This window comes from Hemicordylus capensis, chromosome 2 (genome assembly GCF_027244095.1).
Source record: "Hemicordylus capensis ecotype Gifberg chromosome 2, rHemCap1.1.pri, whole genome shotgun sequence".
Taxonomy (NCBI): Eukaryota; Metazoa; Chordata; class Lepidosauria; order Squamata; family Cordylidae; genus Hemicordylus; species Hemicordylus capensis.
The window spans coordinates 73,858,356-73,885,822 of NC_069658.1; the positions used below are offsets into that span (position 1 = coordinate 73,858,356).

The following is a 27,467-nucleotide window of genomic DNA, read 5'->3' on the forward strand; positions in this document are numbered from 1 at the left end:
AGTTCCTTTTCCAGATGAAAACAGAAAGCAAGCAAATGTAACAGTATTTAAGGTGTCAAAATATCTGAGTATGTTAAATTACTGTTCTGCCATCCAACATATATTTTACCTTGACATTAGCAGTATTCTTTATACATCCTCCTAATTAAAACTGGGAATATGACAAATATTGAGGAAAAACATTAGTTAGGTCTTCAAAGGCCTGCTACACTAATGTGCCCACGAGTGCCTCCTGAACTGGAGCTCAGCATCCTTCATTCATACGAATGTCAATGGCTATTTAGCATGCCCCATCACTAAGGGGAAGTTCTTCTCTGTGTATGGAATCAGATTATAAGATAAATTTTAAAATAAAAGGTTGTGATGGCTGATTATGGGATATTCAGGCTGAATTTGGAAAACAAAGGGACGGTGGTGTTTTGTTTTGTTTTGTAAATGTCTGCATTCAAACTATTTCATATAGAACAAGCATATTGGTTCCTTTGATTAGATATGCAAACTCCTGGAAGTTTTTCATACCCAGCTTTTAGTTCGCATCTCCTCTGGAATGGAGGGTTTGCCCCCCCAAGCTCCAATAAAGACAGGACACTCATAATTGGAGAAAGGTAGGGCAACTGTATTGATATTACAACACAGAACCTGCAACAAGGAGGAACTTAAACTAACCAGAGTGCGGGTACTCCACCCATGTGGGACAACCTCATAAGGAGGACTGCACCACAGTAGGGCAAAGGGCCGGGTGCCAATTCAGCCAGGCACCAAGTCTTGACATCCTCTCACCGTGGGGCTTATCCCTGCTGAGGGGAGGTCAGACTGACCCACCCCCACCCAGGCTGCAAAACACTGAAAGGTGAAGCCAAGCCACCCTCAGAGTTTGTTTGTTTGTTTATGGTTAAATTTATATACCGCCTTTCATTAAAACAATCCCAAGGCGGTTTACAGAAAAATTTAAAAACAAGATTGTAAAAAATTGGGGTGGATCACAGCAAAAGGGTCACAAAAATTGCCATGGCTGTTCCTCGGGCCCTTCCAACCTTAAATGGTCCTCCACACTGTTACCAAAATGACCCACCCCAAACCTGCACTCTCCTGCCAAGTGACCACAGATCTTAAATTAGGTGGAACCCCTAACATCAAACTCAGTGAGAAGTAGGCAAGAAACCTGATTGGCACCTAGTTCCAATCAGGTACAACCCCAAAAATTCCTACTTGCTCCCAGATGGCAACTGGATAACCCTCACAGAGAAAAATACGGGAGGGTGGATGTCTTGCCCGAAAGCAACTGACAGACATTACAAAAGCCTGCTGCTTATTTAGCCACCACCCAATCCTCATTGGCCAGCCCAAGTCACATGCCAGAGGATGCAAGATGGTGGCCCCATGTGTCTGTCTATGGAGCACAACCTCTCCCCCCACAGGTATGGCAGTGGGGAGTGACAGTGCATTCACATATCATCCAAATTTACCCCAAAGTCTCTGAGAGCTAGCAAGGAGCACTTCACAGACAATTCAGGGTTTTCACTGTACGTTAGACTGCAGCATGATTTATATCCGGGGTTAAAAAAACCCAGCTTTTTGCATCAGTTTTTCAGGGCAACTTCAAACTTGCAGTAAAGCCTTGCAGAAAACCCATGGTAAAGCCTGCTGTCTGGGAAAGCTCAGGCTAATCATTCTATGTAACTAATTATACACTGGGTTGACCAGGTTATGTACTGGCTTGCCTAAAATATGCCTTCTGATAATGTTGTTCCTTACCACTTATAATAATGCAAATGTTGAGATGCTATCCACTGATTCAAAGAATGTAAAACACAGGCAATGTAAGAACAGTCCTGGTGGATCAGACCCAAGCTCTATCTAGTCTAGCACCCTGTTTCACACAGTGGCCCACCAGATGCCTCTAGGAAGCCCACAGGCAGGAACTGAGGGTATGCACTCTCTCCTGCTGCTGCTCCCCTGCAACTTGTATTTAGAGGCATCTTGCCTCTTAGGCTGGAGGTGGCCTATAGCCACCAGACTAGTGGTGGCTATCAGACTAGTAGCCATTGATAGACTTGTCCTCCATGAATTTATTTAAGCCCTTCTTAAAGCCATTCATGCTGGTGGCTATCACCATATCTTCTGGCAGAGAATTCCGTAGGTTAATTATGCGTTGTGTGAAAAAGTACTTCCTTTTGTCAGTCCTAAATTTCTTTGCAATGAGTTCCATGGAATGACCCCTCATTCTAGTGTTCTGCGAGAGGGAGAAAAAAATTTCTCTCTCCACACCATGCACAAATTTATAGACCTCTATCATGTTGCCACACAGTCATCTTTTTTCTAAACTAAAAAGCCCCAGGTGTTGTAACCTTACCTTGTAAGGAAGGTGCTCTAGGCCCCTGATCATCTCGGTTGCACTCTTCTGCACCTTCTCCAGTTCTATAATGTCCCTTTTGAGGTATGGTGATCAGAACTGTCCTTATTACTCCAAATCTGGAGATGATCAGGGGATTTGGAGCGGGGTGTTATCAGTATGCTGATGGCGCCAAGATCAACTTCTCCATGTCAACTTCTTCAGGAAATGACATAACTTCCCTAAATGCTTGCCTGGAAGCAGTAATGGGCTGGATGAGGGAGAATAAACTGAGACTGAATCCAGATAAGACAGAGGTACTTATTGTGCGGGGTCAGAACTCCAGAGACAATCATGATCTCCCTGTTCTAGATGGGGTCACACTTCCCCAAAAGGAACAGGTTCACAGTCTAGGAATATTTCTGGATCCACATCTCTCCCTGGTATCTCAGGTTGAGGCAGTGGACAGAGGGGCTTTCTATCAGCTTCAGCTGATACGCCAGTTGCGTTCGTTTCTTGAGATGAACGACCTCAAAACAGTGGTACACATGTTGGTAACCTCCAGACTTGACTTCAGCAATGCGCTCTATGTGGGGCTGCCTTTGTACGTAGTCCGGAAGTTTCAGTTGGTACAGAATGCAGTGGCCAGGTTGGTCTCTGGGTCATCTTGGAGAGACCACATCACTCCTTTGCTAATAGAGTTACACTGGCTGCCAATAGGTTTCCAGGCAAAATACAAAGTGCTAGTTATAACTTATAGAGTCCTAAATGGCTTAGGCCCTGGGTATCTAAGAGAATGTCTTCTTCATTATAAGCTCCACCGCCCATTGAGGTCATCTGGAGAGATCCATCTTCAGTTGCTGCCAGCTTGGCTGGTGGCCACATGGGGACGGGCTTTCTCGGTTGCTGCCCCGAGACTGTGGAATGCGTTTCCTACTGAGATACAATCCTCCCCATCTCTGACCATTTTTAGAAAGCAATTGAAAACCCACCTCTTCACCCAAGCTTTTTAAGTTCTTAAAAATTTGAAGGTTTAAATTTAATTTTTAAATTGTTTTTAAGTTTTTGTATATATTTTAACTTGTTTTATGCTATTGTTAACCGCCCAGAGATGAAAGTTTGGGGCAGTGTACAAATTTGATTAATAAATAAATGAAATAAATAAATAAATGTAGGCACACCATAGATTTGTATAAGGGCATTATGATATTAGTAGTTTTATTTTCAGGCCCCTTCCTAATTATTCCAAGCATAGAATTAGCATTTTCCAAAGCTGCCACACATTATATCAACACTTGCAAGGAGCTGTCCACCATGATCCCAAATTCTGACTCCTGGTCAGTCACCTACAGCTCAGACCCCATCAGCATGTGGATGAAGTTGGAGTTTTTTGCCCCAATATGTATTACTTTATACTTGCTAACATTGAACCACATCTGCCATTTTGTTGCCCACTCCATCAGTTTGGAAATATATTTTTGGAGCTCCTTGCAATATCCTCTGGCTTTCACTCCTTAGGAAAGCACCAAACCAGCTCGGTGCCCGTAGCCAAATCAGGTGTGGTTCTCTTAAAAAACAGGTGATCAGGTCCTTACCTGCTCCTGCGCCACCCCACTGCTTTTCTGGGCGTGGCACTCATTCTACAAAAGGCTGTGCATGACTGTGGCACTGCTTTCTGCAGCCTGCATAAAGCTGCAGCACGCACAAAGGCTGCTCTACATGTGCAGCAGCCATTTATGTGGTTAGCAACACAATGCTTACCATGCATGTGGCCACCACACATGTGTGGTGGCTGTGTCTGTGCCAATATTATGCACAGGATGCTGTTGGGGACCCTGACCCAAAAATTAAACCCAGAATTACCAACCCAGAATTGTGTAGAATTCAGGCCTGTGTCTGATTCCATTTTATTAAGGAATCAATTAATGCATGAACTCAAGGTGAACTGACACCCAGGTCTCAAGGCTGCCTCTGCTAACTGCTCTGTGAAGGAAGAGGCAATCCAGCATTGTATTGTGAAATGAGTACTCAAAAGAAACACAAAGGCCAGGCCTGGCCTATCCAAATGCTAAAATTTAACTTACTATCAGATAATGTCTGTGGTGAGGAGAAGTCTATGTTAATCCTTGTCAATGATTGCTCTGCTATGCCCAAAGGGGATACCCAATTGCTATCTATAGAAATTCCACTCTAGGTAGATGCACACAAAGAAAACATCTATAGATTTAATTCTTCTTTTATTAACACCTTTTAACACCTTCTGGGATCAGGCGCCAGAAATCTGGGGACAAGAAAAGATGCCCATTTGCAGTTCAGAAATGCAGATTTGCTTTGGGCAGAATAAAACAGTCTCCTCCCCAGAATAGCAGCTAACAGAAGATGGGATTGAAATCTCCCTGGACTGAGCTATTATTATTATTTCTTGTTTACACAGTCAGACAGGTGTTATTGACTGGTTTGTTTTATCCAGACATCGAGTCCTTCCCAAGGACCTGGGATACCAGAATTTTATTGTCAATGTTGTTGCTGTTGTTATAGATATCGTCGCAGAATATAGGCTGTTCCCAGTAAAGCTGCTTTTTGTAATTGGCTGATGGTGATTTCTGTGGCCCCTATGGTGTTGAGGTGCTCTTCAAGGTCTTTTGGAACTGCACCCAGGGCTCCAATTACCACTGGGATTATTTTGGTCTTTTTCTGCCACAGCCTTTCAATTTCAATTTGTAGATCTTTGTATTCGGTGATTTTTTCTATTTCTTTTTCTTCTATTCTGCTATCCCCTGGTATTGCTATGTCGATTATTGTAACTTGTTTTTCTTTCTTCTCAACTACAGTTATATCTGGTGTATTGTGTGGCAGATGTTTGTCTGTTTGTAGTCAGAAGTCCCATAATATTTTTACATCTTCATTTTCTTCAACTTTTTCAATTTTATGGTCCCACCAATTTTTGGCTACAGGTAGCTTGTATTTTTTGCAGATGTTCCAGTGTATCATCCCTGCTACCTTGTCATGCCTTTGTTTGTAGTCAGTCTGTGCGATCTTTTGACAACAGCTGATTGGGTGGTCCACAGTTTCATCTGCTTCTTTACAAAGGCGGCACTTGCTGTTTGTGCTGGATTTTTCTACTTTTGCTCTTATTGCATTTGTTCTTAGTGCCTGTTCTTGTGCAGCCAGTATTAAACCCTCCGTTTCTTTCTTCAAGTTGCCATTCTTAAGCCATTGTCAGGTCTTAGTGATGACTGATTTTCCACTTATATTGTGCAAATATTGACCATGCAGGGACTTATTTTTCCATTTTTCTGCTCGGTTCTTGACTTGTTCTTTCTTGTAGGCCTGCTTTGTTTCATTGGTGTTGAATAGTTTCTCGTTCTTGACCATTTTAAGTGCATCTTCTTCACTGTCCTTGATATATTCTGCAAGGCCTCTTTTCTCCTCCTCTACTGTTTGATGGACTTGCAGCATCCCTTTTCCACCTGAGCTGCGAGGGAGGTATAGCCTATCTACATCACTGCAGAGCATGATTGATGGTCATGATTTTCCTGGTCTTATGATCTAGCGTCTCTAGCTCTGCCTGGGTCCAGTCTATTATTCCTGCAGTGTATCTGATAAGAGGTATAGCCCAGGTGTTTATGGCTTGTATGGTGTTCCTGCCATTGAGTTTGGACTTGAGGATTTTTCTAACTCTCCTGATGTATTCACTTCCAATTTTTCTTTTAACTTCAGTGTGTGCGATGTTATCAGCCTGGAGAATGTCCAAGTATTTGTAACGTTCTTTCTCTTCCAGGTTCTTGATGTTGCTTCCATTGGGCAATTCTATTCCTTCTGTTTTTATTATTTTTCCTCTGTTCATTATTAATGCAGCATACTTGTCTAGTCCAAACTCCATTGCTATATCGCTACTGAATATATGGACAGTGTTTAGCAGTGATTCGATTTCTGACTGGGACTTTCCATACAACTTCAGATCGTCCATGTACAGCAGATGTACTGTACTTCCCAAACTTTCTTTTCTCCTCCCTGTAATGAAATAACTTGCCCAGGGAGCAAGAGGCTGCTTGTTCGAATCCCCTCTGATATGTTTCTCGGACTATAGGAAACACCTATATCAGGCAGCAGCAATAAAGGAAGATGCTGAAAGGTATAATCTCATACTAAGCGGGAGATGGCAATAGTAAACCCCTCCAGTATTCTACCAAAGAAAACCACATGGCTCTGTGGTTGCCAGGAGTTGACACCAACTCGACAGCACAACTTTTTTTATGGGAGACTCTTGTTGGCCAGGCTTGTGACTCTCAAGCAAAGAGTACTGCCATTTATCTAAATGTCTCATATTCAATTGTTTTGAATGATCTCCTGCTTTTATTCCACCATGAGCATCTGGATACATTAGGCTGTGCAAACCCACAAAGGATTTCAGCATTTGTTGTTTTTTTCAGTTGCCTATCCATCACAAACATTATAGCATTATTGAGAATTAGTGGCTGAGAGCCAATAAAACTTTTAATAAATTGCATGAGTAATTTTCACAATTTGCATTTGAAACTTTAAATGTAAAAAAAAAAATTAACATCCTGATTTTAAAAATGAATAAACCAGTTTATTGCCATTAAAGCCAGTGGCCATGATCTCCACACCCTCTTCTTTTTCCATTTGCTTTCATTGCAGGAGTTATCAATTATGGTCCACCAAATTAGCTTTCATTCTTATTCAGCACTGGGAACTGATGAATTTTATGATGAAAATCCTGAGAAACCTTGAAGGGAACATGCATTATTTCTTATGCAAGCACTTCACCAGATAATGTGGATCATGATCAGACAGATTAACAGCCTGATTCTAAACATGCTTGCTTGGAAGTAAGTCCCATTAAGTTCAATAGTACCTGCTCCTTAGTAATTATGTTTAGGATTGCAGCTGAAAGTTTATCCTTATTTATTTGTAAGACAGCTTGAATTAAATGGGACTTACTTCTGAGTAAGCATGGAAATAATCAGATTGCACAAGCAAAAGACATGATTACATTCAACATGTCTGTGGATCACAGTTTAGTAGAAAGTTGTGAAGAGATCATGTTCAATCAGTCTTTGAGCTGAGTAGGTGATACTATATTTTTAAAAAGATATACAGAACAAAGATGCATAGGGAAATAATGATCATAGGCAAATCTTTTTTAAAAGAATTGTGGAAGATTAATTAGAAAAGTAATGATGAGATCATGCTGAGCATATGAATGCACAAATGGCACCACACAGGCCTGGCATGCAACCCAAATTTCTTTCATACAGAATGGATCTTGAAATGTGTTTGAATTATTATTAAAGTACATCTAAAAAGTGAGGAAAGATGACAAAGAACAAGGGGAAACCATATGTTTGGGTATGGTTTTAGCAGAAATGGAACCTGAACCAGGTTTTCCAGGTGTCAGGGAGGACTTTGCCCATTACAGGGGGGCAAACAACGTCTATTAAGGAATGGAAGTGGAGCTATATTTATATGCAGAATAAAATGGTGAGTCATAAACAAAATGTCAATGTAGAAATGGCATCAAGTCCTTTTGAAAGGCTTTTAAATGAAATATGAGGTGGACACATCACTGAACCAATCTGCAGGACCAAATTGGCACATTAATTAATTTATAGAGGCAACTAAGTAGTCAGGAGCCACCATTCCTGGAGAGTGTGTTCTCCCAGTGTGAGCCCATTTCCATGTCATCTGAACCCATAGATGTCAGGTTCCCTCTACCACACAACAATATTTGGAGATAAGCAGTGAATGCTGGGTGGTGGAGGGAATTCAATATATGCAACCCAAACTTTCCAAGTTTGGACAACACAGAGATGAGCACAAGTACTGACTCACTCTGGGACTGTGCACTTGCTAGGAATGATGGTTACCTCCTGTTTAGGTGTTGCTGTGAAGCTGCCTGTAATGAGATATGCATGCAGAGGTCGTGTGATATTTTGTGTCTTTGGCACATGCCTGCCTTGCAAATGGGCTCAATACACATTCTCAGAATTATCAGTCCTAATTTACAGTGGCAGAGTAGAGAAGATCACTCTCCCTCCTCTTTGGAAAATCAAGAGAGAAAATCAGCACTCTAGTGAAAGGTTGATTGATTGATTGATTGATTGATTGATTAAGTGCCATCAAGTCAGTGTCAACTCTTAGCAACTACATAGATAGATTCTCTCCAGGATGATCTGTCTTCAACTCGGCCTTTAAGGTTTCTCAGTGGTGCATTCATTGCTGTTGTATCGAGTCCATCCACCTTGCTGCTGGTCATCCTCTTCTTCTCTTTCCTTCAACTTTCCCCAGCATTATGGACTTCTCAAGGGAGGTGGGTCTTCGCAAAATGTGTCCAAACTCCAAAGTAGGATAGTTTGAGCCTGGTCATTTGTGCCTCAAGTGAAAATTCTGGATTGATTTGTTCTATGATCCATTTGTTTGTTTTCCTGGCTGTCCATGGTGTCGTCAAAAGTCTTCTCCCGCACCAAAGTTAAAAAGTGTCAATACTTTTTCTATCTGACTTCTTCTAAGTCCAGCTTTCACATCCATAGAGTGTCACGGGGAAAACCATTGTCCGAACTATTCTAATCTTTGTAGGTATAGACACATCACAGCATCTAAATATCCTTTCCAATGCCTTCACTGCAACCCTTACCCTCAAATAAAACCTTCTCTGTTTTTGAACATCTCTCTCTCTCAGTCAGTCATTTTCCTGTAACCAATGCTTTGCATTAAATTTATTCTGATGAGGAACTGCTCCACTCTGAGCTAATTTCCCCACATGAAGCCAGAACACAATTTTTGGGGTGTTTACTAATTACCTCAGGGCAGTTCCATTAACATAGGATACTAATATTAATGATACTGGGTATTTAAGAGAGCATCTTCTTCACTATGAGCCATACCGCTCATTGATGTCATCAGAGGAGGTCTCTCTCCAGCTACCACCAACCCGTTTGGTGGTTACATAGAGATGGGCCTTCTCGGTCGCTGCCCCGAGATTGTGGAATGCACTCCCTGCTGAGATACGGTCCTCCCCATCTCTGGCAATTTTTTAAAAACACCTGAAAGCCCATCTTTTCACCCAAGCTTTCCCAGCTTTTTAAAATTGTCTGTTTTTAATTTTATGGCTGTTTTTAAATTGTTGCATTGTTTTAACTTTTATATGTGTTTTAATTTTTTTATGTTAATCACCCAGAGACAAAAGTTTGGGCAGTATAAAAGTTTAATAAATAAATAAATAAATAAATAAATAAATAAATAAATGAATGAATGAATGAATGAATGAATGAGAAATGTTATAAGCCAATCTGAGCCTATAGAATAGATCAGGATAGAAATCAATCAATCAAACAAACAAAACAAAGTATGCTAATATTGCAATGGTGCTGCTTCTCTCCCTTTTCTTTTTAAGCCATTGGGTATCTCAGGACAAGGTACATGGCAAATTAACAGCAAGTGGGCACTGCTGGAAGGATAAGGAGATATCAAGAGAGTTTGACTGGTTGGTTCACAGAGCTGAGCTCCCAGTTTCAGTACCTATAACTTTCCCATTTCTAAAGTATAAAATACTCCTGGCAATGGCAACTGTCCATTACAGCACAGAACCAAAATGGGTCAAAAAGAACTAGATGTTTTGTTTTCCTAGCAGTGCCTTTCTGTCTCTGTGTGTGTGTGTGTGTGTGTGTGTGTGTGTGTGTGTGTATTGGTGGGGTAGTCTTTGAAGTATCAAGGATGTTTGTTGAGTGGGTTTTTTTGGTTCAGATTCGTCTTTATTCACTTGCCATGTTTGGGCAAGTTTAATATTGAGTGGGAGTTTCATAATGGGCTTGAACTTTGAAGTATCCACATGGGATGTTCATGAAGTATGGGGATATGTGAGATACATGCTTTGCCTTCAAAGCTGGCAAATGTGGGGGTCGGGGTTCTATTTTTCTGGGATAAACAGCACCCCTTCAATGTTTTTAGAAAAGGCTCTGGAAAAATATGGAGCAGTTTTTATCAATGACAGTCTTCCAAAAGGTGGTGAAAAATGCTTCATACAAGCCATCTCCGATTTAACTTTACTCTAAATCTTTGTTCATCAAAAGACAAAATATTGCAAGTCCAACAAAGTCACCATCAATCTAAATACAGCTTGCCTTGAAATCTACAAGATAAATTACACATCTTACAGACCCAGCCAGCTACATTCTCGCCACTCACAATTGCTTTTTAAAATCCACTCATGATTTACCAAGGAAACCATATGGCTCTTTTCTAGTTGATTTAAGCTCTGCTATTTTATTCTTGAATAAAAATATTAGTGAAGAGAGGCTATCATGCACAGGTGGCAGGTAGTTACGGTTAAAAAAAAAAGTCCTCCTTATAAAGACAGACAGATGGCAATATGTTAGGACTGTCATAAAAAGTGGACTGCAATCTAATAATAATGTCTAGACATTTTGAGAGAAACCTGACTGTTACAAAACTACTCATCCAAGTCCCCAGCAGCATCACACGGCTTTCTTCTGTTCTGCTTTGCATGACCTAGCGGCAGCTATCAAAAATGTTGCTTTAAATATATTGAAAGAAATATGCCCCTTGACAGCTCAGCAAGTGAATATGGGGGTGGGAGTAAAAAGCATCAGTAATAAAAGCTGTTCAAAAAGAAAAGAAGTTGAAGAAAGATCCTTTAAATATTCAGGAAACCTGAAAGGAAAAATGATTTTTTTCATATTCTAATTCATTTTTTGCTCTTTACCAATTGAGTAACCACGAAGAAACAATAATGTAGTCAGTCATTTGGCAGACATTTTACCTCACCCATGCATCTCAAACACCAGCATCAGGACACAGATTGCTGCACCAACCTACATTTTAGACATAAAACATTCCTTCCTGACCTACTGTAAAATAAAAAGGATAATTTTTAAAAAACATTAAAAACATTGTCTTCTGAGCTTCTCAGCTCAGTTAACATGGCCGTTTTAACAGTGCGATGTACCATCTTCTCTAGGAGTTAGCTTTATGGCTGATGTCACTTAAGTATTTGTACTGATATTGGTTCCTAGATAGTTTATAGGGCACAACTTTAATAATCTTTACTAAAAACCACATAGGATTGGCAAGAAGGCACTGGAGAGTAAAATAAGAAATATAGAAAAAATATACCTTACTTGGTTCATCAAACTCTGAGGTGCAACTTGACATTTGAGAATGTGTGTTTATATCCAGTGATATAAACCGGAGGTCCTTATTATGAGTTACTCACTTAGGCATCTGGTTTTAAGTATACTGACTGATGTGTAGACTAGCACCACGCTGGTGCAACAGTGATGACATTCAGAGTAATAGTTTGCTGTCACCCGTTTTCTCTGAAATTCACTGTGCCTCCAGAAAATAGGCCCACAATGATCACGCAGCCCTCAGGGACATATTTTCAGGAGGCAACATGGGCTTTGGAGGGAAGGAGAGACTGACAAAAATCTTGGCTCCACACATCAATAATGAAGCATTACTCTAGATGCCACCACTGCTGCACCAGGATTGTGTGTTAGCCCAGATATAAACTAACACATGCAGTAGATACCTTCAAGATACCTACTGTTACTTACCATGTTTATAACATTCTAAATTTGAATTCAATGTTTGTTTAATCTGAGTGGCTTTCATTGCATACGGAGAAAATTGGAAGTATTGCTTCTTTAAGAAATTAGCTACTTGGGAAATGCTTGACTAACAAGCAGAAGGTTGCCGGTTCGAATCCCCACTGGTATGTTTCCCAGACTATGGGAAACAGTTATATTGGGCAGCAGTGATATAGGAAGATGCTGAAAGGCATCATCTCATACTGTGTGGGAGGAGGCAATAGTAAACCCCTCCTGTATTCTACCAAAGAAAACCACAGGGCTCTGTGGGTGCCAGGAATCAAAATCGATTTGATGGCACACTTTACCTTTACATCTGATTGCTGATGCTTTTGTTGCTCATATATCGATACTGTATATAGATATACTTGCCACTATAACTGTGCAAAGATCTTGGCATGAGTGAAGGGGATAGATCTTGAAGCTAGTCTTTAATAACCTCTCCACAGGAGCCCTGCTATTGTTGCTATGATTGATGAGACAGTGATAATGGATGAGAGACCTGTCATCTTTAGTAAAATCTGAAAACTGAACTCTTCAAAGAGAGTGGCAAGACAGGCATTTTGTTGGGTGATGGAAATTCTGACAGGCTTTATTTCAGTCCCACTGCATATATTTGTGTGTGGATAGGTAAACAGGCAAGGAAAAAGATATATGCTGCAGTGAGCTACAACCACAGTGCCCTATATTGTGATCTTGTCAGAACTAATTAGCTAAGCAAGGTCAAGAGTGGTCAATAATTTGACAGGAGTTGTTTAGGGAAAACCAAGAACACACTGATGAGTCAGTTACTCTTCTTTATGAAGTGCTACAGAACATATGCCATAGCACTCTCGGAGAGCTCCTAAGGACTTGCATGTGTGGCTTTGTGCAGATAAGATGTACAGCTAGATAATTCCAATAATACATGTTGGAATAATTAGCCCACCTAGCCTATAACTTATTTTAAGTGTCCTACTACTACATAATTGTCTTCATGCAGTTGAATAAATTCAGGTAATAAGTAGCTATCTCCAAAAAACAAGAAAAAAACAGTTATATATCAGTTTGAATTTCTTGTACAACTCCCCCTTTTTTCATTAATTCAAATTCTCAGCCAGCAAGGGAGATAGAACAAATTAAAGCAAACCCAGCACTAGATAAAGATGGTGGTTCACACAACCATTCAGAACTAGTTTTAATGTGAGCTATTGATATTAGCATGATTGTGTGAACCCACGCCAAGGGGGGAATCTCAGATTCAACTCCATGCCATAAATCATTTTGGCATTTTTCACACAGTCTTCATGCTAACGTTGGCAACCCACATTACACTTAGATTAGAACAATTGTGTGAAATAGACTGGTGTGTTTAAGAGACTACATTCTAAGATAGACTTCTTGGAATCTGATATCACCTTATTTAAAATAGCAGCAACTTTAATCAACAACAGCAAGGTGGCTGCAATTGCCCGCCATTCAGTGAAACCAATTTTGTATTTCTGTTTCACTTGAAAGTGTTCTAGTCCTTCTCTTCCTTTACAGCACTATGAATGAAATCTACTGATGATTTCAGTTCCTTGCTTCTGATTGCACAAACGAAGTTGACAGACTTCATAGCTGGTTCTGTTAAAGGCCCTTTAGGATAGGAAATGAAGCTTGCTCAAATCTTGCTCTTCTTTAAAAGAGAGCAGGGACAAATTGCCTTGAACTCTTTACATACACATAAAGCAGCCCAGATGTTCCCCACTATTACAGAAACTAGAGATGCATAGCATTTCTTAGGATGTCATTCCATTTTGATCTTTATTCACATGGCCAAACTTACATTATGGTGCAACTCCAACTTGAGAATTTCTGGAAAGCTGTTTCTATGGAAACATTGGATTGACTGCCTAATAGTCATGTTAGTGTACTTGATAGGTCTTGACTCCAACTTCTTCTCTTTCTTTTACGGCAAGGGTGGGCAACCTTGGCCCTCCAGCTGTTGTTGAACTACAACTCCCATCTTCCCCAACCACAAATTGTGGCTGGGGATGGTGGGAGTTGTAGTTCAAAAACTGTTGGAGGGCCAAGGTTCCCCACCCGTTTTACGGAAATCACAATTTGAACTGCCCAAAATGGCTAAATGGCAAGATCTATAGATAGAAAATATCCTACCTTTGACCTTGTGGTACCGAAGGCCTTGGGACCTCTCCTACTCTTTGAGGACCTGATGTATTTGCCAGTTTTCCAAACCATTCACCTTGCTGCATAAGTGATTGCAGAAGTGAGCCAAATTAGATAAACAAACCATCAGAGATGAGTGGAATGGGGACCTAGAAACTCCAGCTGGGGTGCAATAGTGGAAGTTAACCCTACCTCCATTTGAAGGTCTTTGTTGGATCTCAAGCTACATTTGATCCAACAAAAATTGACATTTAAGTCCTATTGGGCATGTTTAGGCTATACCATAAATAATTATTGCTCAACGCCAAATGCTGGTGAATTTGTTCACACTTTTGAGACATTGGTGCACATGATGTGAAACTTCCTCTAAATAGTCCACTTTTTGAATGATGCCTTTCTTTGGGTAATATGGTAATAAAAAATATCTCTAAGATCCATGGATATTGTCAAACTGTATCATTTTTATAGATATTAACCTATTCATCTATAGTATAGAAACTACCTGAACTCAGGGGCAGAGCCACCATTGGGCCTACGGGTTCAAAGAACCTGGGCTGCAACCAATCAGGGGCTGCATCTCGTGGCCCCGACACACACCCCACGTCTGACATCAGACACGGGGTGCTAGTTTAGCTCTCGAGCAGGGGCCGCACAGCCCCTTCAGGAGTTAAAAGTCTGGCACTGCGAAAGCTCCCAAAGGGGTCACGCGGTTTAACTCCCAAAGGGAGCCAGACCATGTCCCCCCCCCCGCGTCTGATGTCAGATGCGGGGGCGTGGCTAGCCCCATGTCTGCCGTCAGATGTGGGGGTGGGGTCAGCGGGGCTGCCACCGTACAGAGGCTGCTGGCGGTCCCACTCCGCACCTGCACTAGCTGAAGTGGCTTGTCCATGCTCTTACAGCTAATTCTTAAACGTTGGAAAGATGGGTCCCTTTCCTCTATATCCCAAAGGACTGAGGAACAGCACTCCCCATCTTTGACTAGGCAACCTATTGTAGGCAACTGTGTATGGACATCTATCAAGTCATTTGGACTTTCTTCATGGTCACATACACCTAATCCTGATAACTGCCATTGAATTGCAAACACAATAGTCTAGCTAAACTCTTGTAATTGTAATAAGAACATAATCTTCATCCCCTACACTATTTACCCAATAACCCTCATATTTTCTCTCTTTAGTCCTTAGGTTTTAATTTTTAAAAAACAATTATTAAGAAAGAAAGGACAGAGGTATACAGGGAATGGGCAAAGCACTGTTGCCATTGTTGAAAGACTTGTGAAAGGATCCGTCAATGTGTGTGTGGGTGGGATGCAGGTTTTTCAGGATTCTGTGGATTAGTTCCCAGTCTCCCACCGCCCCCTTGTCACTCTCCTGAAATTTAGTAAGTTTCTTGTATGCCTCAGAAAGATAAACAGGAAAATTTTATGTATCCAGGTCAGCTACGTTGTGAAGATGCTGATTTTTTATAACATTTTTGAAGACTGTCAGTAATGGTGGCAAAGCTTTTTAGAAGCAGCCTTCAAAATCAAGCATACATATATTTGGCTTTACTCCTCTGACAGATGTCATCCACATTGCTATGTGGGAAGATCATTTAAGATGCATAGGACTATTAGAGAAAAAAGGAAGGTTAATAATAGGCTTTTTGTGTAGTATATTTCTTGTTCAGATTCAGATAAAATGATGAAAGTTCAACTAAGCTTTGACATGAAGAGCAAGGAGACTGTTACTTTACCAAAAAAAGAGACACAAAGAACATGTAAAAGAACTTTGGCTGAATTCTTCGGAGGGTGTGTGTGTGTGTGTGTGTGTGTGTGTGTGTGTGTATAACTAGAAATTTCAAATAGACTGAAGAAGCAAAATTGATATTTTACTTGTGGTGAGTAGACTGCCATACATCATACTACATTAAGAACAATATACAAAAATGAATATGCATTATGGAATACTTATAGGAAGAATTTAAAAGATTCATTATTATTTTTTAAATAGCAACAACTCTGGGCCTGTCCCAAAATATATTCGGGACACAAACAGGATTTAAGGTTTTTCACTGGCCCAGAAACAGATGTCTTGTTTGTTGGATGGAAGCCTTGTATAAGGACCAAACTACACATTATGTGGGAGATCCATAACTCTATCTCACAATAGTCTCTTTTTTTAAATGGGATGCAGCCCTGGAGAGCTGTCAATGTAACTGGAACAGTGCTGCTGAGGGTAGGGTTTGTTAACCCTTTCCTTTCATGCAATTTTTGTGATCAAACACAGAAAGAGAGAGAGAGAGAGAGCACACTACTAGGCTGCTCATTGCCCCAGGGAAAGAAGGGTGTTCACACTTGCAGCCTAACCCAGGCTAGGGCAGCCCAGGCTGAGATAGGATGCATGTGTGAAGCGTCAGGAGCGATGTTGCTCCCAGCACAGCCTCTGCACTAAGCCTCACTTTTTAACCTGGCATTTAGCCTAGGTAAAATGAAACTGTGGTTTGCTTAACCTCGGCTGGCGATCTTCTGGGCGATCACCACTGGGTTAAACAGTTTCACCTCGGCCTATCACCATTTCAGGCAGCAAGTTGGGGGGAAGGAGCAGCTGCACTCATGCCCCAGTGTACCCTGGAATGCGGGAGAGGGGAAGTCTTCTCATTCCTGGGGTCTCCCTCCACAACGCCACTACTCGTGTGGGCACGTAGTGCAACAGAGAGGAGGATGGCAGCTGCTCGTCTGTCACAGGTGAGCTCCTGCCTTCCACACAGCCCCCCCACCCCCAGTGAGGTCGTGTGAAAGATCTCATATTGTACTCTTTATCTGGGGAACCATGCTTGGCCCTAAGCTGGAAATTTAAAGAACAAAGCTTTGTACAAGTATAGACTGAAGCCTGAGTAACTTAATTGCACAGATCAGCAACAATAACTTCTCTAATGCAGCCAACAGAGCTTGCTGTGGCTCCAGCAGAGTGGATGTTTACTGAGCTGGGTTGAGAAACATTTAGTGCTCGGATAGTTTGAATGTATCTAATGAAGTTTGAGAGGTAATCACTGCACTCTTATTGCTTTCTGTGTAGGTAACAAGGAGCTGGTAATTTATCCTAAATTGATTTACTGTGGTCAACTTGGTTTTGGAGTGTTTGGTAAAAATCTATTCAAGGTATAGGAAATGCCTATGCATTACTATAGAGGTGGCACATTTCCAGTTTGTACTTTCATGTTCAAAAAACACACAGATATTCTTGTGGTTACCCAGGGAAATGTCAATTCTGTTTTCCTGCATTTGGACTTGCCCTCATCAAAGAGCGCACACCTGAGATGTCATGAAATGTGCACTTTGGACGAAAGGTCAGCCACACTGGGTCTGCCAATAAACTTTGCCAAATAACACACTGCAGAGCTCACTGAGGAAAAGATGGACTCCTTTTCAGTAGCTTGTACCCAGAGGTGCACCTAGGAAATTTGGGAGCCTGGATCTTAAGGCCTTTAGATCCCTGCAAATCTAACCCCTGCAAATTAAGCATCATCATGCTTGGCCAGGTGACCACACCACCCAGGACAGACTAAAGAGGATTTGGGGAGGCCCAGTGGCTGTGGAGGCCCTGGACTCCAGCCCAGAAGTCCAGGGGTAAGAGTGCCTCTGCTGGTATCTAACACCAGTATCTGCAAGCTAACTGACTGCTAGAATGGCTGTGTTGACCTCTAAGGGTGCTTGTCTATAAAATATCTAGAAATTGTAAATGAAATCTGAAGGGCTTCTGTTCACTTAACTGACTCTGCCTGTTCTCCCTTTCGCTTTTTATACCTGGAACTCCTTCCCAGGAAATCTATGTGGTGCCACATATTTCTCCCTGTTCCTTCAGGGAGTTCCCTCTTTCACAAAACCTTTGGCTTACCCCTTGTGGAGGAACGAGACCTAGACCTCTCGGTTTTTTGTAAATAAGCCCTTGTAAATGAATTGTATTATTATTGGAGAGCCAGCGTGGTGCAGTGGTTAGAGTGCTGGACTAGGACCGGGGAACCCCGAGTTCAAATCTCCATTCAGCCATGAAACTAGCTGGGTGATTCTGGGCCAGTCACTTCTCTCTCAGCCTAACCTACTTCACAGGGTTGTTGTGAAAGAGAAACTCAAGTATGTAGTACACCGCTCTGGGCTCCTTGGAGGAAGAGCGGGATATAAATGTAAAAATAATTTTTAAAAATTATTATTATTATTATTATTATTATTATTATTATTATTATTATTATTGCATTGATATTCCAAAATCCTCATCATTATTGTAAATAGATGGTGATTATAAAATGCTTGCAAAGTCCCTATGTATGAAAAAAACTGGCAGTGTCAAAAGTTCATGCCTGTGTATTGTTGATGGAACTGCCTCGGGGATGGTTGGTCAACACTCCCAGTTTGGGCAAACATGAGGAATTTAGGTCAAACAAGGAGACAGTTCCAAGCAGTTTTAATTTGTGCAAGCATCTGAACTCAAGAAAACTGGCTTGGGAGAGAGGTTTTAATTAACAAAAGGAGTTTATTGAAAGAAAAATAAAATAGTAGGACTTAGTTACTAGGTGGTCCTAATGTAAAAGCAATACAAATATGTTTAAAAACAGACTATTGTAAGGCACATTTAGCTTGAAGTTCCAAATTTTGTATACATTTCCAGGTGGGCTAGAGAGAGTTACTTTAAGATGGGGGGGGGGGGTAAGGTTTCAGAAATAAGAGAAAGGAATAGATTCTGGGCAAGAGGCTATATCACCTGTCCTCACAAAGATCTGACTCGGGCAGCTGGAGACTAGCATCTGTCCAGGGAGGTGAAGTAGGGAGCAGGAGAGTTGAAGGAGTTAGTGTGGTTCCTCATGGAAGAGTTCAAATGTGAGGCCAGCTGGATAGATTGGGAGGGGGACCAATCTAAAACCAGGCATAATGAGCTGAGCCTCAGCATAAGGGCAGTGAATTGGCCAGGCAGGTAGTGATTTCAGCTCAGGTGGCCTCAATGGAGAGGAGCACACCAAGGTGGTCTGATGAAGTTCTTGTTGCAGCTCTCTCAGACCTTCCATAGGAAGGTCTGAGAGAGCACCAAGATGGAGTCCCCAGGAAGATAGAGAGGGGAACACACTTGTTGCAATGTTCTGAAGTTCGAGTCTCCAGTGATAGACATGGGAGAGCACACTGCGTCATGGAGTTAGGGATACTTATATCCCAAAACATGCCTTGGAGGCATATTTTGTTTGTAATACTTTGTTGAATAGAAGAGTCCAGACGGGGCTTTTCAGAATATATTGTGTCCGATCGTCTTTCCTGAGTAGGAAGTTGTGTGAATCGCCTATTGTATGCAAGGCTGGTTGTAATGAAAATCAAGAGTGTGCAGGTGCATCAAAGAATATCCTGTGTTGGGACTGACTCTCCCAATAATTTTATCAAAAGTCTCAATAAGCACCTTTTCAAAGTTACATCACTGACTCATCCCTATTTTGAGGGAGTCTGCTGCTGCACTTGTCTTATCTGCCTTCCCTTCCAGGCCTAATTGCTTTGTTAGCATCAGATGTTATCTCTCTTGTGAGAGGATGATTGGAGTTTTAGAGTTCATCCTAAATCCAAAATGACATTGGATGCCAGATAACTTGCAAAAGCTGCTTCTTGAGTCTGCTTAGTTTGGCCCCCACATAGGGAGATGAGATGTGAAGCTAATCACCTTTGCAATTTGTGTTACTTGCAGCCCAAATCTAGGGGCAACTAGTCCACTGCCAACTAAGCAATTTGTCCCCACGTATAACATAAAATAGGAGCTCACACTGTGGTGCAGCTCCTGAGCATAGCAAAAATGCAATCTCCAAGCCTGGAGATGCAGCTGTAAACAGGGAGGCTTCTGGGAGCCAGGCAGAATAAGCTCAGCTAGTAACAGTATTTTAGTTTCATTTTGAGAATGTCAATCTAACAGTTTGGTTTTGGAGGGAAGGGAAGATTTGAAAAATGGAGGGAATATTGGGTTGCTCTGATTAAGTTGTTTAAAAAAAAAAACTGTTGGAGCAAAATTGTCTATATATAGAAAGAGTATGAGAGAATTCAGAGACACAGTTGAGTTTGGAAGCTTTGAGAGAAAGAGTCCTGGAGACAAAGAAGAAAGAGATGCAGAAAGGGAGTCCAAGATTTACAAGATTTACTCTGGAAGAGAGTTGTCTACAGCAGTCAGAGTTGGACAAAGGGAGGAACAGAGCTGGAAAAGGAGTAAGAATCAGAAGACAAGTTGATGAGCGTGGTGTGAGAATCAGTGAAAAATCCAAGAAAGAAATTGAACAGTATGATAGTTTATCAGAATTGGTACTGTAACCAGAGTTATTAAAACACTTGCAGAAGAGCATAGTCTCTCTGCACAGCTGAAACCACTTACAAAAAGAACTAGACTGGGCTGAACCTCAGAACTGTGAAAAAGAACAAGATCTGAGGCTGAATTAAGGAAAAGCTGAAGTGATTGCCAAGGACTTAACTTAGCACAGTATGAATCGGGTTAGTGGATGTGCTTTGACCACATTTTGTTTATTCCTTATGCTTTTTTGGTTGGTGTTTATTTTTGTACTAAAATTGTTAAGCAACTATTGATTTGAAGTGAACTAATTGCAAAGTAAAATTACTTGTTTATTTTTAAAGAAAAAAATGTAGTTTCTGTTTACTCCACCTCACATGTATAGGCCTTACCACTCTACCAAAGTGTTTTTCCAACAGAAGTTTGAAAGGCTGTTGTGGTAGACTCAATCTATAGCACAAAGTCTAGGTGTAGTCCTCAACCACACATGGCGGTGTAAAGTCACCGCAGTCCCCATGGCTCACAACACTGTTTCTGCTAGGTGCTTCAATGCACTAAGTTGCTGCTTTTCTCATATGTTTCTGCAAATCAATCTTGAAACTCCTCTGGAGTTTGCGAAGTAGAATCCTGCAGTAAAGTGTCCTATAGAAAATGACTAAATCAAGCCATGCAGGCCGCATAATTGGCAATTCAGTCAGCCAAACTTGAAGTTATATAAATCTTCCTTCCCAAAACATCTGCTGCAGTAGGTGATGGCATACTACACTTTGATTTTGTTTTGCTACGGTGCTTCTTATAGGGTGGAGAATCTGGCTCCTTGTCCAAGGAGTGTCTCTGCTTCTTGTCCTTATGGTGATAAGTCATTTTCTGGACCTCTTTTAGTCTTTTAAAAATGGGCTCCGATCCCTCAGCAGCAGTTTTAGACTGCAGTACCGCAGATCCCTGCACGCTCGACACCAAGGTACTCGAATGCAACCCCAATGTTGAAAGGTAACTCAGTCTTGGTGTTAGAAGGCATAATGCCGCATTGTAAAGCACCGCACGGAGGTACAGCGCCCTGGTCTGAAGTATCAGTTATCTCTCTCTTTGTTGTTTGTATCTAGATGAACCAAGGGGCCAGCAATGAGGTGTTGATGTTTTGGTGGTCAAATAGAAACTGGGAAAATGCCCCCAACTGCCAATTTCAACGGAAGCACAGAGCACGTCCTGGGCAGAGTGGGCGTCACAAGGAGTTAGTCAATCTACTCGCGAGGTCCCTGCACAAATGCAGAACCCATTCCTTATGAATGCAATGGATCACAATCCAGATGTATGAATAACTGTATTTGCTCATATTCATTCTTTACTAGCCTTGACCCCTTTGCTGCTTTGTTTTCCCTGTCTCTCTTCCTAATCCCCCTATTGTTTCTTACATTGTCAACATTTGGGGGCATTTAGGATCTGTCTCTTGCAATGGAGCCAGCGTGGTGCAATGGTTAGAGTGCTGGACTAGGACCGGGGAGCCCCGAGTTCAAATCTCCATTCAGCCATGATACTTGCTGGGTGACTCTGGGCCAGTCACTTCTCTCTCAGCCTAACCTACTTCACAGGGTTGTTGTGAGGAGAAACCTAAGTATGTAGTACACCGCTCTGGGCTCCTTGAAGGAAGAGTGGGATATAAATGTAATAATAATAATAATGTAACTCTGTAAAGCAGCATGTATACTGATGGTGGTAAAAGGTCACTTTGCAGAAACAGAAGGCAAAGGAGCAATTTCCCCTAAGGTAATTTCACAAGCAGATGAGTATAACACTTGTGACTGGCGTGCATTTCAGGACACCAAGAGACTCTGAAGAGCAAATGAAGATGAAATGTCCCACAAGTCTCCCATGTAATACATGGAAGATCTCAGTCCATTGTTGAAGCATACAAAATCCTGCATGGTGCCAGCTGTTAAGTGATCCATGCAGAATCACACCTTGCCTCAAATTAGAATCAAATTTCAAGAACCCTTGAAGCTGCACCATTTGACAGCCTGGCCATAAATACTACTACTACTACTCATTTCACACAGCATTGTCAAAACCTTTCAGGGATGTTTCAGGCATGGCCTCATTCGATTTCCATTACTCATTATGGTTTCAATTGCCAGTACATCACTTATCACACAGCATCTCTGGAGAATAGAAAAGTATTTATGTGAACCACATAAATGACCAAATTTAGCTTACTGAGTGAACTAACTAAATGTTGCTATTCCACACTGTGAGGTGATATAAACTTTTCATATTTTCAAATGGTGCACATGTTTCCATAATGTCACAGTGCTTAGATGTGAAACTGAAATATGAATACTACAGACCAGTTGACCAGTCTTAGATAAAATGGTGGCCCAGGAAAGGACCCAAAGGAGCATCTGCGGTGCCTGCTCCCTATTTATTCAACTTTTGAATAACATTTTAATTGCATTTGGAGCCCCTTTCACAACTTTGATGCATCATCTGCTTGCATGATTGATTCTTGTTCTATAGGACAATATATCCGTATGCATGGATCCATAAATCTGTGTTTATTCATGTCATATACAAGCAAATAAGAATATGTTTCCACTAATCTTGTAGAAGGTTTTAAAATCTAAGAGTAACTGAAATGCCCAACACCTCTCTCAAGCCCAGTACCCCAGGCAGTCACCTGTATCACCTCCCCTAAAACAAAGCTTGGGCATTATGGAGACTCTTCCATTTATTCTGCAATATTTGATCATTCCAGCTGTGAATATTTGTGTCCTTGACCATTTTATTTTATTGGCACCTTAAAAATGAAAATAAGGAAAAATCAAATCAAAAGTCATCCTTTGTTTTGAAGTCACAAGTTGGTAAGGTCCCCATCTTTCAGCCTGTTATTTGCTAATAACTTTCTGAATTTCACAATTTCTTTTGTCAACAACATTATCAGAGGAGAATATATGACTGGATTGCTTAACAGGTTCAGGTTCATCCTAACAGCTTGATGTTCTGCCTGCTTACTCAGAAGCAAATCCCACTGAATTCCATGGAGCTTACTCACAGCAAGTGTGCAGAGGTCTGAAATCTAAATGATTTACAAAGTGGTTGATCTAGCATACACAGATCCAGCACTTATGTCAGGGTTCAGCTAAAAAGTGCTTGATAGGAAAAGAAAATTTACTTCCATTCCAGAGGCCAGTACAAAATGGCCAGCAAACAAAACTATACACAGTCTGCATCCTATACACACTTGGCCATGAAACCTTGGATCAGTATAAGATTCTATACAGTACTTTACTATACAAGCTGCTTTTTCAGCTTTGTCTGTATGATTCAGTGTGTCTTAAACTGTCTCTCATTGTCAGCTGCTTGTGAAAATGATGGCACCAGGCAAAACTTGCAAATTTCCTGTTTAATGTATGTATGCTTCAGATGTGATAAGCCAAAACCAGCATGAAGGGCACATTTGTTGTAGTTTCAGCAGATTTGACACCCCAACTTTTGAGATTATATTTACATGCATATTCATAAATGATTAACTATAATCAGAAGTTGCCATGCTCTTACAGATAGTAACATGAATGATAATTTGAATATCCCTACAATCTTATGATCCTAAGCATATTGACTTAAAAAGAAGCTTCATTAAATCCCCAGTAGTGTATTTAGGACTGTAGCCTTTATTTCAGACAACACTGACATCTATTGACTATAATCTTGAGATCTGTAGCTTTCTGAACTGTTTTTAATAAAATAAGTGGTGGGTGTGATAGGGGTTTCAGCAAAATGCACTAAGAAACACACAAACCATTTGGAGCTCTCTTCTTCCTGAAAGTTTTTGAAAATATGGTTCCAGATGCCCACCAATGCACAATTCTCAAAAGGAAATTTGCTTGTCTCGTACTTACGGTCGTCATCATCAGGTGAAGAGTGGAAGCTCAAAAGCTCAAGCAATCCTGCTCCTCTTAATCCTTTGTCACTTTTAACTTCCTTGATACAGTCACAGAATCCAAGAAAAGCAGTTTTTTGCAAATCAGCACTATTGCCATGTAAACAAATTTCTTTGAGTATATTGGTGTATATGTATCCCACTTGCCAGTGCCAGCATGAGAGGTTTTCTGGATTGCTCTTTTGCTATAGGAAGAAAAATAAAATTTCAATCAAATATATACCACACAAGTGATGTTCAATTTCTAACTCTATCTACCTTATGTACATCTCTCTCTCTCTCTCTCTCTCACACACACACACACACACACGGTAAGCAGGTTAATGGAACATAGGAAGCTGCCTTATACTGAGTCAGACCATTGGTCCATCTAGCTCAGTATTGTCTACCCAGACTGGCAGTGGCTTCTCCAAGGCAGAAAGTCTTATTATTATTATTACAGGCAGGAGTCTCTCCCAGTCCTATCTGGAGATGCCAGGGAGGGAACTTGGAGCTTTAGATGCTTTTCCCAGACCAACCCCATCCCCTAAGGAGAAGAATATCTTATGGTGCTCACGTGTTGAGGTCATTCTCACAGTCAAAAATTTTGTTCTATCTGATTTGGGTCCTGTGCATGCTCCCATTTTTTGGTTGTGTGGAAGCAAGGGAACAGGAAAACCTGAGTAGGAGTGATTGTGTGGAAGCAAGGTAGGAGAAAAACCTGGGTAACCTTTCCTCCCACCTTGCTTCCACACAATCATTTCTACCCAGGTTTTCCTCTTATCTTTCCTCTTACAATTTCCCACACAACTGAAAATTGGGAGCATACACAGCTCCTAACCCTGGGTAGAACACAGTTTTTGACTGTGTGAATGACCTCGTTGTCTCCTATTCATATGTAAACCAGGGAAGACTCTGCTTAGCAAAGGGAGCAATTCATGCTAACTACCACAAGACCCGCTCTGCTCCCATGTACTGCAATGTTTACAGTACATCTTTTGGCTTGATCTGATAATCCTTATTCAGAAGTCCCATTGTATCATGTCGCTTACTCCCAAGTAAGCATGCATAGGACTGCAGCCTTTGGTAGCTAAACTTCACAACAAAAAGGGGCTTAAATCTGCTAAGGAAATCATTACCCATCAGCTACACATGACATTTTAAACTACAGGAAAATTACATTTCAGGTTATTTAGTGAAAATAACTGGTCTGTTTGTTCAGTCTTCTAGCTTGGAATGCTGAGACCAACAAAAACTTCAGGAACAAACAGTAAAGTAAATAAAAGCCTTGACTATATCCAATCTAGTGTTTTCAACAAACACATTTCCCTCCTATTTTTAAATTAGTCTGGCTGTTACCTGCTTCGGAAGAGACATAGAGCTTGAAATAAAATCTCTCACTAGGTCCATTAAAACTTTCAAGCAGGACATGTTTAATTTCGCAGTCTCTCCAAGAACCATCAAGCCCAATACTGATTCTAACCTAGATATTTCAAAACAAAAAGAGCAAAAGTTGACTCAACATATCAAATAACGAATTGACTTGTTTGTCAAGAAAAACACTATAGTGGAATTTAAAGGCAATTGCTCAGTTTAAGCATACTATTTTCTATTAATAAATGTTAGCTTATTTTGGATTTTGTTAACATCAACGTCTTTGGAATAACCAGAATTTGAGGCCTGATTTAAAGGTGACAAAGTCACATACCATGCAACTACTATCTCATTTAACTGTGCTTACCACATACAACAGGTCATACCGAAACAGTGGCCAATATCCAGAGTAATCCTGCACCAATGTATCAGGGTTTTTCTTCAAATGGGGACAATTTTTGGCTATTCTTCCTTCCCTTGGCAGCAGTCTCTCATAGTTTCAGGAGGTACAGACAGCTGCAGAGAGAAGAAAATCACACCCCTCCTCACATGATGGAAAACCCTGGTGAGCTGGCACAGGGTTAGTCTACAGAGGTATCAGCCAGCATCCATAAACCAAATAGCACAACCACAAATTGCTGCTGTGCAAAACACTCCATGTTTCTTCATCAACACATACAGTAAATACATTTAAAGAAGACTGTGGTTTAATATACATGAACATGTGCTTTTCATTCAGCACTGTTGCAGTTAAATCATTCATGTTGCAGTCAACCTCAGGAACAGCTTTTACAGAAGCCCAATTCAGATATGATGCTGTATGAGTGCACAGATGTCTGTACACTTGTACATGTGTTTGTGTGAATGACTGTAGCTGCATTCATTTTGAAAGTGAACCTGGTAGAGGCCCTTCAAACATATGGTATAGGGAAGTGTAGTGCTGTACCTGTGTTCAACATAACATGTGAATCATGTTATGTGTACCTGTGTATACTGTACACACTGTTTCAAGTATAGCCTGTTTGGGGGCTCCCAGCAGCACCCCTCCACATGATTTGAGACAACAGGCTTGTTGTTTCCGTTTTGGCCTCTCTGAACTCACGGGATTGTGGGCTCTCCATTTGATTACATGACCTAACTCACGATTCTAAGTCACTTCGCAGACAGCATGGGGAAAGGTAACTCCAGGTCAAACCTAATTCACAATTGAAAGAAGACTATTCCTCATACTCTCCTCTCTGATTCAAGCACAGATGAGGACACTGAAGTTCATTAAGAGTTATTGCTTCAATAGGAGTAGCCAGAAGCTCCCCTCTATGTTGGCACATCAGACTAGCCTTTGAGCTTATCACCTTCCCAGAAAAGACAGACAAGGTGTAACACGCTCATCTCTTGAACAGAAGCGTTAATGGTTGGCTTGAGGCTCAGGAGGAGCACTCATTACATTAGAAAAATTCCAATCACCCACCCAGGTCTTCCTGACCTACGAAGATAAGTTTTAACATGCCCATTTACTCCATCTCATACAGGTTTCTCAAATCTTTTCACTCCATTGGGCTTTAGAGGATACCCACCAAAGATTGAACAGGACAAAATGTATTCTTTTGTCCATCACGGATGTCATCCTTTTCAGAAGAAAGGTGTGGTCAATATTTGGCCCCAGGGCAAGATGTTGCCTATTTCTGTCACTAGTTCTGTCACCAAGCAATGTCTTTCTTCTCTGGATTCACCCATTGCATGTACGTGCATCTGGGCACCAGCTATACCATCTGGCAGTGCCTTTG

At 41.1% G+C, this 27,467-nt stretch overlaps 1 protein-coding gene across 11 annotated transcripts in view; it reads right to left on the reverse strand.

The window, feature by feature from the left end:
• The window catches only part of TMEM232 (transmembrane protein 232), a 262,748-nt gene that overhangs the window by 123,646 nt on the left and 111,635 nt on the right, over positions 1 to 27,467 (reverse strand). For all 11 annotated transcript variants that reach the window (XM_053292117.1, XM_053292123.1, XM_053292124.1 and 8 more), the window contains 2 exons: positions 25,669 to 25,792; positions 24,290 to 24,515 (listed from right to left, as the gene is read on the reverse strand). In XM_053292117.1, coding sequence (XP_053148092.1) covers positions 24,290 to 24,515; positions 25,669 to 25,792 — 350 coding nt within the window. The remainder of the gene's footprint in view (positions 1 to 24,289; positions 24,516 to 25,668; positions 25,793 to 27,467) is intronic.